The following is a 19,629-nucleotide window of genomic DNA, read 5'->3' as shown; positions in this document are numbered from 1 at the left end:
CAATTATTGGAAAAATTAAAAAAAAAAATAAATTCTTTGGATTTAGTATCTGGGGTGTCTAAAAAGTGTACCTGTGAAGTTTCCAGCTCTGTAGCATGTCCAGAACCATAATAAAAAGATAGTTTGTATTTTGTCACTTATAGAACAGGTTAGTGGCTTCTCGCTTTTCACACCTTGCCGGTTTAATAGCAGGCATTTTTTTGGGCATTTTTCGGGTTCTTTGGAGGCAGGAAAAACATCTGAACTTGTGTATACAGGTATATATACCACTATAGACAAGTTCAGATGTTTTGCCTGCCTCCAAAGAACCCAAAAAAATGCCCAAAAAAACGCCTGCTACTAAACCGGCAAGGTGTGAAAAGCGAGAAGCCACTAACCTGTTCTATAAGTGACCTAATACAAATGATCTTTTTTTTTATGGTTCTGGACATGCTACCCCAGGGACTATTAATCACACAAAAAGAAGTTCTTAAAAATTGTCATTTTTGATAGAGAGCCAAATATTGAAAAAAAATTATAAAAAAAAAAAAAAATTCTTTGGATTTAGTATCTGGGGAGTCTAAAAAGTGTACCTGTGAAGTTTCAGCTCTGTAGCATGTCCAGAACCATAAAAAAAAAAAGATTGTTTGTATTAGGTCACTTAAAGAACAGGTTAGTGGCTTCTCGCTTTTCACAACTTGCCGGTTTAGTAGCAGGCGTTTTTATGGGCATTTTTTGGGTTCTTTGGAGTCAGGAAAAACATCTGAACTTGTGTATAGTGATATACCACTATACACAAGTTTAGATGATTTGCCTGCCTCCAAAGAACCCAAAAAAATGCCCAAAAAAACGCTAGCGTCAAAAAAAAAAAAAAAAACGCCCAGGTGTGTTGTTGCAGGCATTTTTTTGGGGTTTTTGGAGGCAGGCAAAACATCTGAACTTGTGTATAGTGGTATATACACACACATACTTATATGTATTTTACACTTAGACATATATAGGTGTTATAGGAGCGTAACTATATTAGTGTAAATGATTTCATTAGCGCAAGCATATATTTCTGCTACTATCACACCTATATATGTCTAGGTGTGTATATACATATAAGTATGTGTGTATATATACCCGTATACACAAGTTCAGATGTTTTGCCTGCCTCCAAAAACCCCAAGAAAATGCCTGCAACAACACGACTGGGCGTTTTTTTTTTTTTTGGCGCTAGCGTTTTTTTGGGCATTTTTTTGGGTTCTTTGGAGGCAGGCAAAAAGTCTGAACTTGTGTATACGGGTATATAAACACACATACTTCATTTCATCATATTTGTTATACAGAAGGAGGAAGCCAATGCGCTGCCAATGGGGTATAGGGAAAAAAGTGGGAGTGAAGTGGAATATGTGTGATAGGACCAAGATTTCTGAGATTGGCAGCCAATTCTAAAGTGTCACCACTTACATTTTTGTTGGAAATAGTCACGAGATTCACCCCTCTGTTTCAAGCACTTTTTATACACATGGACTCATTTATCACCATCACTTCACGATTATTATCATTATCTTTTCATTGATTCATTTATTGATTGTTATTTTGTATGTGGATATTGTATCATCACTTCACAAACATATTTTTATTTGTTTTTCATGCACTTATGAATATCATTTGCTTTTTTATCACCCATCACTAAAAGTCACTATTGGATTCATTAATATATTTTTGTATTCACCTTATCTATATATTAAAACGTGTATTGCAGTACCGCTAGGAGCTTGTAATATATATAGAGTTGGGAATTTATCCCCTGGACCAACATTTAGCGAGACAGGCACAGATTTCCCCTCTTCTTTCCTCTTATCATATTCGTTATGTTGTTAGTTTTTGGAATTAGTTTTGCATCTTCAGGCACTCGTTTTGTATATATTCGTTGGTCCAGGTGAATTAGAAAAATGTTGCAGTTGTTCCGGGAGATTACTTTATATTCGATATATTATCAAATCAGACGGATTCGAATCAGAAGGATTCTATATTTTCGGATGCTAGTCTAACCCACCATGAGAAATTGCATGAGCTGATTGGACAATATCGACCAGCGTCCCATGCATCCGGATAAATGAATAGAATGAAATTTGGATCCCTTTGTTATTCCAATTAACAAACAAATTTGAAGATTGAATTATTTTCCCTATGGGTCCGAACTAATATCACATTTATGTGATGCCATCTGAATAAAATAAATGCCTTTGAGGAGGGAGGATGCATTTGAAGAAAAAGTAAACTCCCCTTGTTTTTTTTTTGTACCTATAGGTAAGCCTTTATAATAAGGCTTACCTAAAGGTGCTGTAAATATCTCCTAAATGTGCACCGGTACATGAGTAGAGTCTATGTAAACAATTATTGGTGGATCTATTTTAGACTATATGTTTATGCTTTTACAAATTGTGTCCAATAAAATTCATACTTTTTATTATGCCTTTGTCTCCCATTGCTGAGCCTTTAAAGTCAGGTTAATTAGGTGGGTCCAATGTGTCCAATAAAATTCATACTTTTTATTATGCCTTTGTCTCCCATTGCTGAGCCTTTAAAGTCAGGTTAATTAGGTGGGTTCTTGCTTATTTGGTTCCACATCTTTTTTCTTTATACCTTGCATTGGCTTTAGCCAAAACCCTGTTTCTCATTTTATTAGGTGTTGAGGAAGAAAGCACCTGGAGAATAGGGGAAGGGGGTGTCAGGCAGGAAGAAGTGACTGCTATTGGTGTTCCTGCAGCGAGAATGGTAAATTGAGGTGATATTGGCACAGGGTCCGTAAATCTACACAACCAAGCAGTGGAAAAACATTACCTGGTCTGTTTAATTTCTACTCTCACATACGGTGAAGTGGAATAGGCAGTCTCTTGGGTAGGTACAGTGTGGTGCAGCAGCAAAAAACACAGAGTCACAAATTGCTAGATAATGTATTGCAGAACTTGAAAAACAGCACAAACAAGCCAAGCGGGAAGGCTCACCTGCCAAGGACACTTACAACAGTACAGAGTGGAATCAGCTGTGTGTAGGCCTGACAGCAGGCTGGCCAGTCCAACGCAAAGTGGAGCTTCCTGACAAGGCAGACATAAGCCCTGCTCTTTCTCTACTCCTCCGGAACCTCTCCCTACAGCTAGCGCTGTCCCTGACAGATGGGTATGCTGTCCCAACACTAGCCACTCGCAAAATGCATGCCAAAACATGAGGGCAGAGGCTTAAAAAGACTCTGCGTGACCGAAGATTGCTGCCAGCGTCCCCTAGATCCAGCGCATTCAACCGGGTCACTTCTCCAGGGATCCAAGGAAACCATAGAGAAACCCAGTTTCTCCCGAATTCCTCCTCCAGTTGCAATGCCGCTATGGACGAGTGGCACCTACAGTGGAGATTGTGGACTGCATCTGCCTACAGGTCCATGGCAAATATTCATGGCCCAACAGAGCTGCAGAAGCCACATGACATTATCAAAAAAGTATGGAACAAAATCCCGAAGAGGGTTTCCAACACCTTGCTGAATCCATGTTAAAATATATTGACTATGATAAAATAGATTAGCTAAACTAACTGCTGGAAAATGATTTAACTTTTTGTGGTTCAATACATTTTAATTGTGTTGACAAAATCTGTTACAATCATTTAGTAATGAAGCTAACAAAAGGCACATAAATATCCTAAAGATGTACAGGATTAACCAACCATTAGTAGAAATGGGAATAATGATATCTGAAAAGAATATTCCAAATATTTAAAGTTTAATCAGGAACATACAGAAGTGTGTTGACTTTCCTTTTATACTTCTTAAAGCATTCAAAATATCTTTGTTTCTTAAAGTGTAGACAAATGGGTTCAGCATTGGGACCACAGCTGTATAAAGCAAGGTGAGCAAATTGTCCAGTTCCTTAGAACCTTCAGACTCTGGTTTGCCATAAATTATAATGATTGGAGCATAGAATAATATTACTGTGGTTAGGTGGGAGGTGCAACTGGAATAAGCTTTTAGTCGTCCCTCTGAGGAATGAATTTTCAGTATGGCGGAGATGATGAATATGTAGGAGGTTATAATGAGCAAAAAAGGGAACGATACCAACACTACATCCTCACATAACATAAGTAGGTTTCTGCTTGTAACATCACTAGAGGTTATTGCATACAGTGCTTTCAGATCACAAAAGAAATGGTCAATCTTTTGTGTGAGACAAAAGAATAACCGAGAAGTGGTTAACAAATTGATTGTTGCATTAGTCGCAGATATAAGCCAAGTGGACAGAGCTAATGAAAGGCATACATCTTTACTCATGAGTAAGGAATATTGTAACGGCTTACAGATTGCCACATATCGGTCATAGGACATAAAGGTCAGTAGAAATATATCAGAAACAGCTGACAATGAGAAGAAGTACACCTGAGTCATACAGGCAGAGAAGGACATCGAATGGTCATGTGTCAGGAGTATGGAGAGCAGTTTTGGAAGAGTGGCTGAAACATATATAACATCACTAATAGCAAGATTACTCAAGAAGAAATACATTGGAGTATGGAGTCGGGGAACCAGACACACCAACAGAGCAATGGTCATATTTCCCAGGACAGTCATCAGATACATCAATAGAACTGCAGTCAGAAGGAGACATTGTCCAGTTTTAGAGATGGGAAAAGCTAAAATATAGAACACATTTTTTGTATTGTTCGAGCATTCCTCCATCTTCTTTGCATAGAAAAAAAAGAATTGATAATGTATACTTTTTACATTTATGTAACCACCTACCATCTAGCTGTTGTACATAAATGACCAGACTGCTGCTTTTCAAGGGCAGGAGGTCATTTCAAAATGGTAGCGCTTGTGCATGCTCCCCTAGCATGTGCATGAGCACACAATGTAATCTCCATATCCAATAAACACTGTAGATCACAAAAGTAGGTACGGAGTCAATAAGTACTACTGTATGTAAATACCAATTATAGCGATCCCAATTATAGCGATGTTACCTACATTGATTAGCAGTAGCATTTTATACAGTGCACCCAAGCCAGCTACAATGGTAGCTAAACCTGTCACATTGTAACTAGATCAGTGCAGCCAGCAAAGTGTCCCTGAATGCAAGCCACAAGAGTCCCAGTATTATCCAGCAATACAGTCCCTGAAAGCCACCGGGTCAGTTTCTGTGTCACCAGACCAGTGCAGCCAGCAACAGTGTTGCTTATTACTGCCACACCAGTGTCACCAGACCATTGTGTTCCTGTTTGCCACCAAACCAGCTACCACTGGGCATATTTAGCATCCCTGATTGCTCCCACACCAGTGTTAGTTTCACCAGGCTAGTGCAGCCAGCAACTGTGTAATTTATCACTAGCCAAACCAGTTCCAGTGTCACCAGAGCCAGTGTGAGTAAGCAACAGTGTTTCTGAATGCTGTCCATGCAAGTCCAAGTGTAGGTGGACCAGTGCAACCAGCAACAGTGTTCCTGATAGCTAGCAAAACCAGCTCCAGTGTCACCGGAGCTAGTGTAAGCCAGCAACAGAATTTCTGATTGCAAGCACACCAGTGCCAGTATCACCAGTGTGAGAGAGCAATAGGTTTTTTAAATACTGCAACACAAGTACCAGATCTCACATGTCTTGGATCTTAATGTACGCTTGATGCACAAGTAACTCCATTGTGCTAATAAGTGCACTTTTGTATATTAATATATGCCAAGCGCAATGAATCTCGTTGTGCTAAAAAGCACAGTCCTCAACTCTCTTGTATAAGGTAATCAGTGGCAGAACTGCCAGAGTTGCAGCAGTCATCATCGCGACTGGGCCCTGGAGTTCTGCCACCCTGGCTACTGTGCTACTGTGAGGGGCTTCCTGCCTGCCCGCCCATTCTGCAGTGTGGGGGGGTGCGGCCGGCTGCTTAGGGGAGGCTGGGCACTGGAGTCTCTGGAGTCTGGAGCTCTGCCTATCCTCTCCAAAGAGAGAGAGAGAAGCCACATAGGGAGGCAGAGGTGGACACTGGAAAAAAAAGTCAGCTGACCAGCTGACACCAATAGAGTTAAGGGGGAGGAGCTCTCCCCTCTGCAAGGAGACCCCATGATACAGAGTAATCCCTGGAGGCTTGTGTCGTGAATGCTGTGGGGGAATCGACTGACTTACAAAGTAAGTGACAAATTGCTAGTGCAACTGATCCCAACTTCCACCACCTCTGCCTCTTACTGATCCCCCCCACCCGACCACAACAGATCTCATCCCTCTTTCCCCCATCACCTCTACAACAGATAGTAAAAGGAATGAGATCTGTGGTGGTGGGGGTGTGTGACACCACCTCTGTCACTGATCCCACCCACCTCACCACCACCACTATTACTAATCCCACCCCCCTCACCACCACCTCTGATCCCCACCCCCCTCAACACCACCACTGTCACTGATCCCACCCCTGTCACCACCACTGTCACTGACCCCACCCCCCTCATCACCACCGCTGCAACTGATCCCACCCACCTCACCATCACCGCAATCAGCAATCCCACCCCCCCTCACCACCAACCCTGATCCCCACCCCTCTCACCACCACCACTGTCACTAATGCTACCCCCTCACCACCACCTCTATCACTAATCCCACCCCCTCACCAGCACCTCTGATCCCCACCCCCCTCACCACCACCACTGCCCCCCACCCCCTCCCATCACAACCACTGTCGCTAACCCCCACCCACCTCACCACCACCGCTATCACTACTCCCACCCCCTTCACCACCACCTCTGATCCCCACTAGCCTCACCACCACCACCTCTATCACTAATTCCACCCCCCTCACCACCACCTCTGATCCCCATCCCCCTCAACACCCTCACTGCCACTAATCCCACCCCTCCCACCACCACCACTGTCACTAATCCCACCCCCTCACCACCACCACTGCCACTAATCCCAGCCCCCTCACCATTACCGCTGCCACTAATCCCACCCCTTACACCACCATCACTACCACTGATCCCACCTCCCTCACCACCACTGCTGCCACTAATCCCAATCCCCTCACCACAGTTCCCCCTAATCCCACCACCCCTCACCACTACCACTGCCATTAATCCCACCCCCCTCAACACCACCACTGATCCCCACCACCGCTGCCACTAATCCCACCCCCTCTCACCAATGCCACTGATCCGACCCCTTCAGCAGTACCTAGTAATACAGACAGACAGGCTGTTGTCTTATTGGATGCTTGATAGAATGTCCTGCCTAAAGCATTGAGCTCTGTTTATTTATGGGACAATAAAGGAATAACAGCAGGAAGTAATAGCTATACAACATCAGCCAATCAGTTCTTAATGTATAGTTACATGACATAAGTTACTGTTGGTGTTTGGAAATCCGCACACGGTAGTTAACAATGAAACCCACATGTAGCGGAATTTGCACCTAACACTACACAATGAAACCTGCGAGTAGAACCGTGAACGCTGCTCTGATCAACCTCATGCATGCATTCCCGCCACTACTACTGGCATGAATCCCACTCAGCAAGGCTCAGAGAACAATGCCTAAAAGAAGTGAGGCTATCTGCAGGGAAAGAGCCATGCTGTTTCCACTATGGTGATCAGGCACAGTAGAAAGACATGAGCGTGTATCCCTCTATAAAAGCAGATAGATATCAAAACGATTTTGACTTCACAGAGCAAACATATCCCAGCCAAGCGAACAATTCTGCACATTATACAGTCATATTCTTGCTGCTTGATCATTAAACTATGCACCACAATACACATAGATCTCTACCGACAAACAGACCTGTGCATAGTAAGGATGATCGAACTTTTGAAAAGTTCGGTTCGGCCAGAACATCCGAACTTCCCGAAAGTTCGGCCCGGATTTCAGAACCCCATTGAAATCAATGGGACCCGAACTTCGGTAATCAAAAAACACAATTTTTAAGCCCTAAAACCCAATAAATGCCCCTAAAAAGTGCCTAGGGTTCTGGGTCATGCCCCATTAACTATTAATCACACCAAAAAAAGTTCTTAAAAATTGTAATTTTTGATAAAAAAGCCAATTATTGAAAATTTTTTAAAAAAAAAGAGAGATTTTTTGATTTTTACTTTGGATTTAGTATCTGGTGGGTCTAAAAGGTGTGCATGTGAAGTTTCAGCTCTGTAGCATGTCCAGAACCATTAAAAAAAAGGATAATTTTTCAGTAGAACAGGGATGTGGGACCCTCCTTTAACTTTTTTTTTCTGGTTCTGGGCATGCTACAGAGCTGAAACTTCACAGGTACACCTTTTAGACCCCCCAGACACTAAATCACACAAACAAGGTTCTTAAAAAGTGCCATTTTTGATAAAAAAAAGCCAATTATTGAAAAATTAAAAAAAAAAAAAAAAAAAAAAGAGATTTGGATTTAGTATCTGGGGGATCTAAAAAAGAGTACATGTGAAGTTTCAGCTCTGTAGCATGCCCAGAACCAGAAAAAAAAAGTTAAAGGAGGGTCCCACATCCCTGTTCTACTGAAAAATTATCCTTTTTTTTAATGGTTCTGGACATGCTACAGAGCTGTCCAGAACCAGAAAAAAAAAAGATCGTTTGTATTAGAAAACTTTCAGCTCAGGAATATGGCTTCTCTGCTGTAACACCTTGCCGGTTTCAAAGCAGGCATTTTTTGGGGTTCTTTGCAGTCAGGAAAAACATCTGAACTTGTGTATAGTGGTACTGTGCACAAGTTCAGATGTTTTGCCTGCCTCCAAAACCCCCCAAAAAATGCCAGCAAAAACACACCTGGGCATTTTTTTTTTGACGCTAGCGTTTTTTTTGGCATTTTTTGGGGTTCTTTTGAGGCAGGCAAAACATCTGAACTTGTGTATAGTGGTGTATATACACACATACATATATTTATATACACACCTAGACATATATAGGTGTGATAGTAGCAGAAATAAATGCTTGCGCTAATGAAATCATTTACAGTAATATATTTCTGCTACTATCACACCTATATATGTCTAGGTGTGTATATAAATATATGTATGTGTGTATATATACCACTATACACAAGTTCAGATGTTTTGCCTGCCTCAAAAGAACCCCAAAAAATGCCAAAAAAATCGCTAGCGTCAAAAAAAAAAAAAAAAATGCCCAGGTGTGTTTTTGCTGGCATTTTTTGGGGGTTTTTGGAGGAAGGCAAAACATCAGAACTTGTGCACAGTACCACTATACACAAGTTCAGATGTTTTTTCTGACTGCAAAGAACCCAAAAAAATGCCTGCTATTAAACCGGCAAGGTGTTACAGCAGCGAAGCCAACCCCCTGTCTGAAAGTTTTCTAATACAAACAATCTTTTTTTTTATGGTTCTGGACATGCTACAGAGCTGAAACTTCACATGTACACTTTTTAGACCCCCCCAGATACTAAATCCAAAGTAAAAATCAAAAAATCTTTTTTTTTTTTTTTTTCAATAATTGGCTTTTTTTATCAAAAATGACGATTTTTAAGAACTTTCTTTTGTGTGATTTTGTGTCTGGGGGGTCTAAAAGGTGTACCTGTGAAGTTTCAGCTCTGTAGCATGTCCAGAACCAGAAAAAAAAAGGATTGTTTGTATTAGAAAACTTTCAGCACAGGAATATGGCTTCTCTGCTGTAACACCTTGCCGGTTTAATAGAAGGCATTTTTTTGGGATCTTTGCAGTCAGGAAAAACATCTGAACTTGTGTATAGTGGTACTGTGCACAAGTTCTGATGTTTTGCCTGCCTCCAAAACCCCCCAAAAAATGCCAGCAAAAACACACCTGGGCATTTTTTTTTTTTGACGCTAGCGTTTTTTTTGGCATTTTTTTGGGGGGTTTTGGAGGCAGGCAAAACATCTTAACTTGTGTATAGTGGTGTATATACACACATCCATATATTTATATACACACCTAGACATATATAGGTGTGATAGTAGCAGAAATATATTACTGTAAATGATTTCATTAGCGCAAGCATATATTTCTGCTACTATCACACCTATATATGTCTAGGTGTGTATATAAATATATGGATGTGTGTATATACACCACTATACACAAGTTCAGATGTTTTGCCTGCTTCCAAAACCCCCCAAAAAATGCCAGCAAAAACACACCTGGGCATTTTTTTTTTTTGACGCTAGCGTTTTTTTTGGCATTTTTTTGGGTTCTTTTGAGGCAGGCAAAACATCTGAACATGTGTATAGGGGGTATATATACACATATATGTCTGAATATATACCCCTAGACATATATAGGTGTGATAGTAGCAGAAATATATTACTGTAAATGATTTCATTAGCGCAAGCATTTATTTCTGCTACTATCACACCTATATATGTCTAGGGGTATATATATATAGACATATATGTCTATATATACCCCCTATACACATGTTCAGATGTCATGTCTGACATCAAACATGTCCTCAAAAAAGCACTGGCAGTGGCAGCCCCTGCAGCATAAAAAATGCTTGGCTGGTGAGAAGCCATATGGGTGTCCCGAAGCAATTCAGAGAAATAATCATTTCTCTATAGCGGTCACCCTGCTATGGAAGGGTTTTGTCACCCTGCCATAGCAGTCACTGCCAGTTAACCCTACAATACACTACGGTCCCCTGACACTTAACACTTTCCCTACAGAAACTAAATTTTTGAAGCTAACTTAAGTGTAAAGGAGCACTCTAACTACACTAGATATCCCTTTCCTCACACTAATAAATAGCTAAATGACACTTTTCAAGTAAAATTAACAGAACTGCTTCCACTCTCTTCCATGTCCAGTATAACAATGCTAGGAATATGGTGGGGGCGATCTTATATACTGGGGGGCGTATTCACTAATGATTGGTCTAGGGACCCCCTAGTCACTCCAATCACATTCCTAGCATTCTCCTGCCCCCTCAATTGGCTTTTGCTAATGGTTCTGGTCCAATCACGGGCTTTTAAAGCCCATTTCCTGAAGCATTGCATTTTGGTCGGTTCTGGTTGCCGAATTCCAAACTTTTTGGGCAAAAAGTTCTAAATTCGGCCGAACCTCGAACACCCAATGTTCGGGCCGAACCGATGGTGGACCCGAACCGTTCGATCATCCCTAGTGCATAGTGCATGGAGTCTTCGCCGGCAGAGATGTCTATGTAGAGCGAACGCATCTAAACATCTAAAGGAAGGTTTTCACTGCCAGTAGTCTTTCCTCAATGCCGGTTCATCGGTACAAGCTCTAGTGAGCATATTGCAAGCAAACCAAAAACAGGAGCTATAATGGCAAGCTACATAATAAAACACATCCTGAAAAATGCACACACTAGTCCTAATAAAATTTTCACAACAGTCCCTCCTCTTTGTCATATGTTTCCATGTGTCCCTCAGTGAATCCTGATCTTCTTCTTCCAAATAAACAGAACAGCTCTTCTCATACATAAAAACAATCCATTTCAAAAAGTTAAAAAGAAAGATAACAGAATCAGTGCTGGCACGTAGGCTCAAAAGAAAACAAATGTTGACACCTAGGTTACATTCTTCGGGAGGTGACTCAGAGAGAGGACATGAGGTGGTGGTCGTATTGATCATCAGTCGGTTTGGAATCCTCAGCATCTGGTGCATAGGTAGGATTTCAGTGAGTCTTGTCTCAGCAATAAGGATGTGGTTGTCTGCTCAGGCTTTTGTGACTCAATCAATCATACAACAGGAAAATCTCACCATGACGTATAGAAGGAATAGAAACAAAAGCAACATAAGTATATATACTCCTATTTCCTTCAACCAAGATCCAATGGAGAACAAGAAATCAACAAAAATTCCCAAAGCCTTAAAAGGATTCCAGACTTCAATAGCTATAGCTCTGGCTCAGCCTTGCATATTAGTACCGTATCCGTATGGGCCTGAATCTTGTCACTGGTATCTGCTACCCAAGTACAACAGCCTTCTCCTATGAATTCACAGAAACCCCCCTTAGAAGCTAACAGATAATCAAGTGCCATCTTTTCCTGCAGTACAAGAGTGTTCATTTGTCATTGTTCCTGAGTAATCTCCCTTACTGCTTCAACTGTCTTAATGAACCTCTTATCCGCAATGGACAAGAAATTGTTCAATCGCTTCAATCCCCCACCCGATCCAAGCAAGGAACCAGGCCTGGTCCTGATTAGAGAACAGTTCCCTGCTAGCTCTCCCTGACATCTTTGCCTTCCTTCACACCAGCGGATCCTCACGATCAGCTGCAATGTAGGATTCCGGTACAAGCTTCACTAAAGCACATGAACCTCTCGCATTGGGGGGAATTACCTTATAAGCAGCAGAACCACATAAGAGATAAAAAGGACCCATTGGAACCGTACAAGAAGAATTTCTCTGATGGTCACGGGCATTAGACTGTCAATTGAAAATTTTTAAGAACTTTTTTTGTGTGATTTTGTGTCTGGGGGGGGGGGGTCTAAAAGGTGTACCTGTGAAGTTTCAGCTCTGTAGCATGTCCAGAACCCCCCAAAAAATCATATAAGTGTAAAAGGGGGGTCCCACCATCCCTGCTCTACTGACAAATTATCTTTTTTTTCTGTTTCTGGACATGCTAGAGAGCTGAAACTCTGAAACTTCACAGGTACACTTTTTAGACCCCCCAGATACTAAATCCAAAGATTTTTTTCTTTTTATTTATTGATTTTTTTTAAATTTTTTAAATAATTGGCTCTCTATCAAAAAATGACAATTTTTAAGAACCTTTTTTTGTGTGATTTTGTGTCTGGGGGGTCTAAAAGGTGTACCTGTGAAGTTTCAGCTCTCTAGCATGTCCAGTACCCCAAAAAAAAGATCATATAGGTGTAAAAGTGGGGTCCCACCCTGCTCTAATGCAATATTATCTTTTTTTCTTGTTCTGGACATGCTACAGAGCTGAAACTTTACAGGTACACTTTTTAGACCCCCCAGATACTAAATCCAAAGTCAAAAATCAAAAAATCTCTTTTTTTAAAAAAATTCTTTCAATAATTGGCTTTTTTTTATCAAAAATGACAATTTTTAAGAACTTTTTTTGTGTGATTAATAGTCCCTGGGGCATAACCCAGAACCCTAGGCACTTTTTAGGGGCATTTATTGGGTTTTAGGGCTTTAAAATGGTGTTTTTTGATTACCGAAGTTCGGGTCCATTGATTTCAATGGGGTTCTGAAATCCGGGCCGACCTTTCGGGTAGTTCGGATGTTCTGGCCGAATCGAACTTTTCAAAAGTTCGATCATCCCTATTCTTAAATTCTTCTAGAGACACATAAGAGGGGAGGGCCAGCATCAGAGTCTTCACCACAGGGTTCAGAGCACCTTCCATAGTAGCTCTATCTGCCAAGGCATTCCCATTGGACTCCATAGTCTTATCAGCCATATGGACCTTCACTTTCAGAATGGCTATCTCATGTGGCAGGCAGAAGACCATGAACAGCCTATCAAGCAACTCTGCATTTTCCCCGACTTCACCAAACTAGTCAAGAACCCTCTTGCCTTCCAGATAGTACCAAAATCATGTGCCACCCCAAAAGCATACCTCAAGTCCATATATATGTTGATCCTCTGATCTTTATGGATCTCACAGGCCCTTGCTAGTGCCCACAGCTCAGCTTCTTGTGCCGACATATGGGAAATCAATGAACCCTTCTCCAAGACTTCACTGTCTGTAGTCACTGCATAATCTATGTGTGGCTTACCATCCGGGTTTAAATACCTGGAATAATCAACAAAAAGGTTCTTAGCACCTGGGAAGGGAGTCTCCTTCACCGGACTGACAGCCATTGATTCCCATTCCATCAAAGAAAGACAGTCATGTTGCTCCTTAACGTGTTGTGTTACTGGGTTGGAAAATTGGTTACAGGTCGAGAGATTAGTATTGTTAGTTTGAAAGTTTTGAAAATTGTAATTTTTCACATCATTATCTCCCCTCCTCTCTTCCTCCTCAATAACAGGAAGAAGAGATGCTGGGTTCAAAATGATGCATCATCTTAGAGACAGGTTAGTAGGTGCTAGGAGAGCCACTTTGTACTTAGTCAATCTGGCAGCAGAAAGGTGTTTTGTCTGGGCTTGATTTAGGATCTCCTGCACTGAATGGGAAGTACAGAGGGTCAATGGGGAGTCCAAAACGATGTCACCTACTTTCTGTAACAATACAGTGCAGGTGGCCACAGCTTGTACACATCCCGGTGAGCCTCAGATGACTGGATCTAGGGCAGTTGACAGGTACATGATGGGTCGGTACCTGAACCCGTGTAGTTGGGTCAATATTCCAGTTTCATGGTCCTTGCTTTCATGGCAAAAAAAAATAAAAGGGGAGGTCATAGTTGGGTAGACCTAAAGCAGGTGCTTTGGAGAGTTCCTTAGTCAAATTCTGTAGGATTGACCAATTGTCATGAGACGATTGAAAAGGTGTTTGTGATAGTAATTCATAAAGGGATCCCAGTTTGGATTATATATTAAGGGCCCAATCTCTACAGTAATTGACAAGTCCGAGAATGGCTCTTACGGTATTAGCTGATCTGGCTTTTCCCAGCAGAGTTAGCCCAGAGAGAGCTTCCTCAACTTCCCTTACTGAATCATCAGACTCGGCCACCCCCCCCCCCCCCCCAGGCCAAGTATTCATAATGTGGTTCTTCCGGATTAAAACCACCTTCTGTACCTTGCCGATGTACCATTATAGACCTTTGAAGCCACAATTGAGCTATATGCAACGTCTTTGTTGCCTGGAGCCTGGTTCTAAACTCGGTGAGGAGTTTCTCCCATCTCCAGGTATCAAAGGTACCACTGTTTAAGGGTTCTCGTGGCCGAGCCCGAAACCCAGACCTCATGTACTGTGAAGCTGTTTGGCAGGGGGGGGAGGCCTCTTTTTCCCTCCCTAACATGGATGCATCATTGCCCATGACGACTCAAATCAGCATTTAATACAGTGGCCCTGCATCCAGGGGCACCCTCGCAACAACCTTTTAGGAGCAGAACTGCCCGCTGACTATTCTCACGGTACTGGCTTGCTTCCGGACTCAGATTATTTTACACGGCCACACTCCGGTCAGCAAGAAATTACAACCCGGTGGTATGTTTACAGTTATACAGCACCATAGTGACCACACCCCTCAACTCTGATTATTTTACACAGCCACACGTGGGTGAGTTTAGAATTTACTCCCTCACGTTGTATGTTAAAACAGATGTATCGCAATCTCCTGTTTCACTCAGTCTGGCCTAAAGTACACAGGTTCCTTTTAACCTACTCCGTGTTGCCAAACAACCCTGAGAGTACCATGAAATCCTGCCCTATACAAACCTTTATGACTTCTATCTATTCCTAGATGTAACAAATAACTACACTTAACAAACAAAAATTAAACACAAAAACAGATGGATTTCACTAAACACTGAAATTCAATGAAAAAATAATCAGTTCTACCGAAAACCTGCCTCAAACCAAAATTATTTTCAACCCAGAAACTAAACAATTTCCACTCAGGGATGAATTTCAGTCTAACAATAGAATGGATCCGCCCAGTGAACTACTATACCACCAAAATCTACACGGACCGATATTTTATTATTAATAAACTAATATTGCTCCATACAAAATCCACTTTACAGTAAAATATTGACAAAAATGTTTAACATATACTGCAGCCCCGTACAAAAAAAACCCTTTACTCTCCATTCACACTACCGCGGCATGACTTGTGCACGACTTGGGGGGCGACCTGTGAAGTCGCGTGCAGCGCGACTTCGGCGCGACTTGCAGGGACTTCACATAATGGAAGTCAATGCAAGTCGCCTCCAGGTCGCCCCGAAGTAGTACAGGACCCTTTTTCTAAGTCGGAGCGACTTGTGTCGCTCCTATTAGAACGGCTCCTGTACTACACTATGGGTGCGTGAGGATGGCGACTTGTCAGGTTGACAAGTCGCGGTCCAAGTTGCGGTAGTGTGAATGGGGTCTTAGGCTATATTGACTGGGAACCTACAGAGGACAACTGTATAGGTTTTTCCCCCAATCAATACACTCACCCTGAATTACAAATATTAAAAACACGAGGAGGAGAAGCAAAAGATGGTTCTTTTGCTAAGCAGAGTGTACCTTACAGAGTAGACAGAGAAAATTAATCCTGGTCTCAAGGCAACAAAAAATGTCAAAAGCTGAAATAAAGTTTGTCTTACCAAACGTCCGGCCTTTTTGTTGCATTGGATACAAATTCCTCTTCCCCCTCTCGGTCAGGTAAAAGGAAACTCCATCGGCTCCTTAAATTACCTCTGTTGCACTAATAAGTGCTCTTTTGGTTATTAATATACGCCAAGCACAATAAACCCCATTGTGCTAAAAAGTTCTCAGCTCTTTTGTATAAGGTAATGGAGCGGGCTCAGCAGAACCCAGTAAAACAGGCACACAGGCTGTTATCAAAATGGGATGCTCAATAGAATGTCCTGCCTAAAGCTTTGACCTTTAACTCGAGCAAACCTTACCAAATGGACATTGAAACTAGTGTCTATGGTAGATCAATTAGCCATTCTAATAAGCTGTATCTCAATACTGTTAACAAAAATAGGCTCTCAAAATGTAAATTAAAAATGACAAAGCAAATGGTCTCCTGCCTCAAACATGCTGTAAAATATACAGCTTCAATTCAACAAAGACGATGAGGATGGCTAATACATAAAGCCTAAAACAATTCTTTCTGCATCTTTGAAAACATATCATATCCCTTTATAAATACAAGACAGGAAAAGGTTAGATTAGAAGCCCCAAATTGCAAAGCTGTAGAATCTTTTTTTCAAGTACTGGCAAACTAATATGGTTACTAGCAAACTGAGAAACACTTGTGGGGCCTTAGAACATTTCCAGTGCCATACAGTTAGATGAACTCTTCCAGGCACTACAACCCTTGAACTTGACCAGTTTAAAAAAAGTTTAAAAGGCAGTATCTAAAATAACCAGAATGTTTGCAGTAGTAAGGTAACTGCCTAATTTGACATATGGCCTAAAATACTTTGATCATTTACTGTCAGACATAAAATTAAGGTGTAGCACTAACAAAATTCATATTTAAAAATAAATAAATAAATAAAAACCTTTCACATTTCCATAGATAAAACTGCTCAGGGGAAAAAGCATTATTGACCACTGGATTTATGACTATTCCAAGATCAGGATCTTGACTTTGACCGTGATCTGGACTCTGAGTGGGGTGGAGACTTTGATCTTTCACGGTCTTCTTTTCTGGACTCCCTGCTCACTCCAGAACTTGTTTTGTATTTGCCATCTGCTTGGTTTGTGATCGCTGCCGTTGATCAAATCTGCCACGATGTTATCGGCTTCTGCTACGGTGTGGTTTATCAAATCGTCCTCTGGGACTGTAGGATCTCTCATAGTTCTGGTCATAAGTTTGACTCCTGGACCTTTGCCTCTCATAACTGCAGCTTCTAGAGTGCCTGTATCTATCATCATCATAACGTGAAGAACCATACAAGCTCTTCCCCTCCTCGGCTTCAATTTGATTGGGTGGTTTCCTGTCTCCCTGTGCAAACTGAATTTCAGTCTGACATCCACAAATCCATCTTCTGTCCAGGTTTTGCAAAATCTTCAGCATCACGTACATCTTCAAATTGAACATATGCAAATCCCCTGGGACATTGTGTATAGTAATCAAGGGGGACATATACAGTATCTCACAAAAGTGAGTACACCCCTCATATTTTTATAAATATTTTATTATATCTTTTCATGTGACAACACTGAAGAAATTAAATTTTTCCTACATTGTAAAGTAGTGAGTATATAGCTTGTATAACAGTGTAAATTTGTTGTCCCCTCAATTAATGTCTAAACCTCTGGCAACAAAAGTGAGTACACCCCTAAGTGAAAATGTTCAAATTGGGCCCAATTAGCCATTTTCCTTCCCTAGTGTCATGTGACTCGTTAGTGTTACAAGGTCTCAGGTGTGAATGGGGAGCAGTTGTGCTAAATTTCGTGTTTTCGCTCTCACTCTCTCATACTGGTCACTGGAAGTTCAACATGGCACCTCATGGCAAAGAACTCTCTGAGGATCTGACAAAAAAAAATAATTGTTGCTCTACATAAAGATGGCCTAGGCTATAAAAAGTTTGCCAGGACCCTGAAACTGAGCTGCAGCACAGTGGCCAAGACCATACCGTGGTTTACCAGGTCAGGTTCCACTCAGAACAGGCCTCGCCATAGTCAACCAAAGAAGTTGAGTGCACGTGATCAGCGTCATATCCAGAGGTTGTCTTTGGGAAACGGACGTATGAGTGCTGCCAGCATTGCTGCAGAGGTTGAAGGGGTGGGGGTTCAGCCAGTCAGTGCTTTCAGTCTGCATGGCTGTCGTCCCAGAAGGAAGCCTCCTCTAAAGATGATGCACAAGAAATCCTGCAAACAGTTTACTAAAGACAAGCAAACTATGGACATGGATTACTGGAACCATGTCCTGTGGTCTGATGAGACCAAGATAAACTTATTTGGTCTGGATGGTGTCAAGCGTGTGTGGTGGCAACCAGGTGGGAGTGTTATGGTCTGGGGCTGCATGAGTGCTGCCTGCACTGGGGAGCTACAGTTCATTGAGGGAACCATGAATGCCAACATGTACTGTGACATACTGAAGCAGAGCATGATCCCCTCCCTTTGGAGACTGGGACACAGGGAAGTATTCCAAAATGACAACAACCCCAAACACACTTTCCAGATGAGCACTGCTTGCTAAAGAAGCTGAGGGTAAAGATGATGGACTGGCCAAGCATGTCTCCAGACCTAACCCCTATTGAGCATCTGTGGGGCATCCTCAAATGAAAGGTGGAGGAGCGCAAGGTCTCTAACATCCACCAGCTCCATGATGTCATCATGGAGGAGTAGAAGAGGATTCCAGTGGCAACCTGTGAAGCTCTGGTGAACTCCATGCCTAAGAGGGTTAAGGCAGTGCTAGAAAATAAAGGTGGCCACACAAAATATTGACACTTTGGGCCCAATTTGGACATTTTCACTTAGGGGTGTACTCACTTTTGTTGCCAGTGGTTTAGACATTAATGGCTGTGTGTTGAGTTATTTTAAGGGGATAGCAAATTTAAACTGTTATACAAGCTGTACACTCACTACTTTACATTGTAGCAAAGTGTCGTTTCTTCAGTGCTTTCACATGAAAAGATTTAATAAAATATTTACATAAATGTGAGGGGTATACTCACTTTTGTGAGATACTGTACATCAACAATAGGCCCACATCGACCAAATTCTCTGTGAAGATCTTCAGACCTCATATCATCCACTATATTCCGGACGAAGATAGATGTGTTTGGGGGCCGCATGTGACGGGACATGACGTTATCAGATGGAGGACAGGGCGAAACGCGCTAAGAACAAGGATCACTCCACACACCAGCACAATGACCATCACCTCCCCTCACTTCTCCCCTAATCAGCGCCACCTTGGTGTGTTTGCTGTCAAATATGAGATTATTTTGTGGGTGCTTCTACTGTTCTGAGGCTTCAGGGCCTCCAAACATATAAAAGGTAGTCAGGAAAGTAGATATCATTTATGCCCCTTCAAATCCTAAAGTTGTTCCTTTGGTTTTAGGTCCTTCTAATTAGCTAGGCTGCAAAAAAGTCACTCGCACGTGATATCCCTATACAATGTAGACATAGGAGAATGTG

At 41.8% G+C, this 19,629-nt stretch overlaps 1 protein-coding gene and 1 pseudogene across 2 annotated transcripts; both read right to left on the bottom strand.

The window, feature by feature from the left end:
- Positions 1-3,733: 3,733 nt before the first annotated feature.
- On the bottom strand, positions 3,734-4,690 carry LOC309564189 (olfactory receptor 1J21-like; the record flags this gene model as incomplete). The annotated part of the gene is made up of 1 exon (XM_082268821.1): positions 3,734-4,690. One exon carries the CDS (start codon positions 4,688-4,690, stop codon positions 3,734-3,736), a length of 957 nt encoding a protein of 318 aa, XP_082124947.1.
- A 12,083-nt stretch (positions 4,691-16,773) lies between these two features.
- LOC309563850 (serine/arginine-rich splicing factor 10-like) lies at positions 16,774-19,365 on the bottom strand (annotated as a pseudogene). Its single transcript has 2 exons — positions 19,182-19,365; positions 16,774-17,630 (listed from the first exon to the last, which is right to left on the bottom strand). The product of its transcript is annotated as a serine/arginine-rich splicing factor 10-like (transcript).
- Positions 19,366-19,629: the final 264 nt, after the last annotated feature.

Source organism: Pelophylax lessonae (assembly GCF_965119305.1).
Source record: "Pelophylax lessonae genome assembly, chromosome: 9".
Classification (NCBI taxonomy): domain Eukaryota; kingdom Metazoa; phylum Chordata; class Amphibia; order Anura; family Ranidae; genus Pelophylax; species Pelophylax lessonae.
Note: the sequence above shows the minus strand (reverse complement) of the source record. Positions and strands in the feature narration are given on the sequence as shown.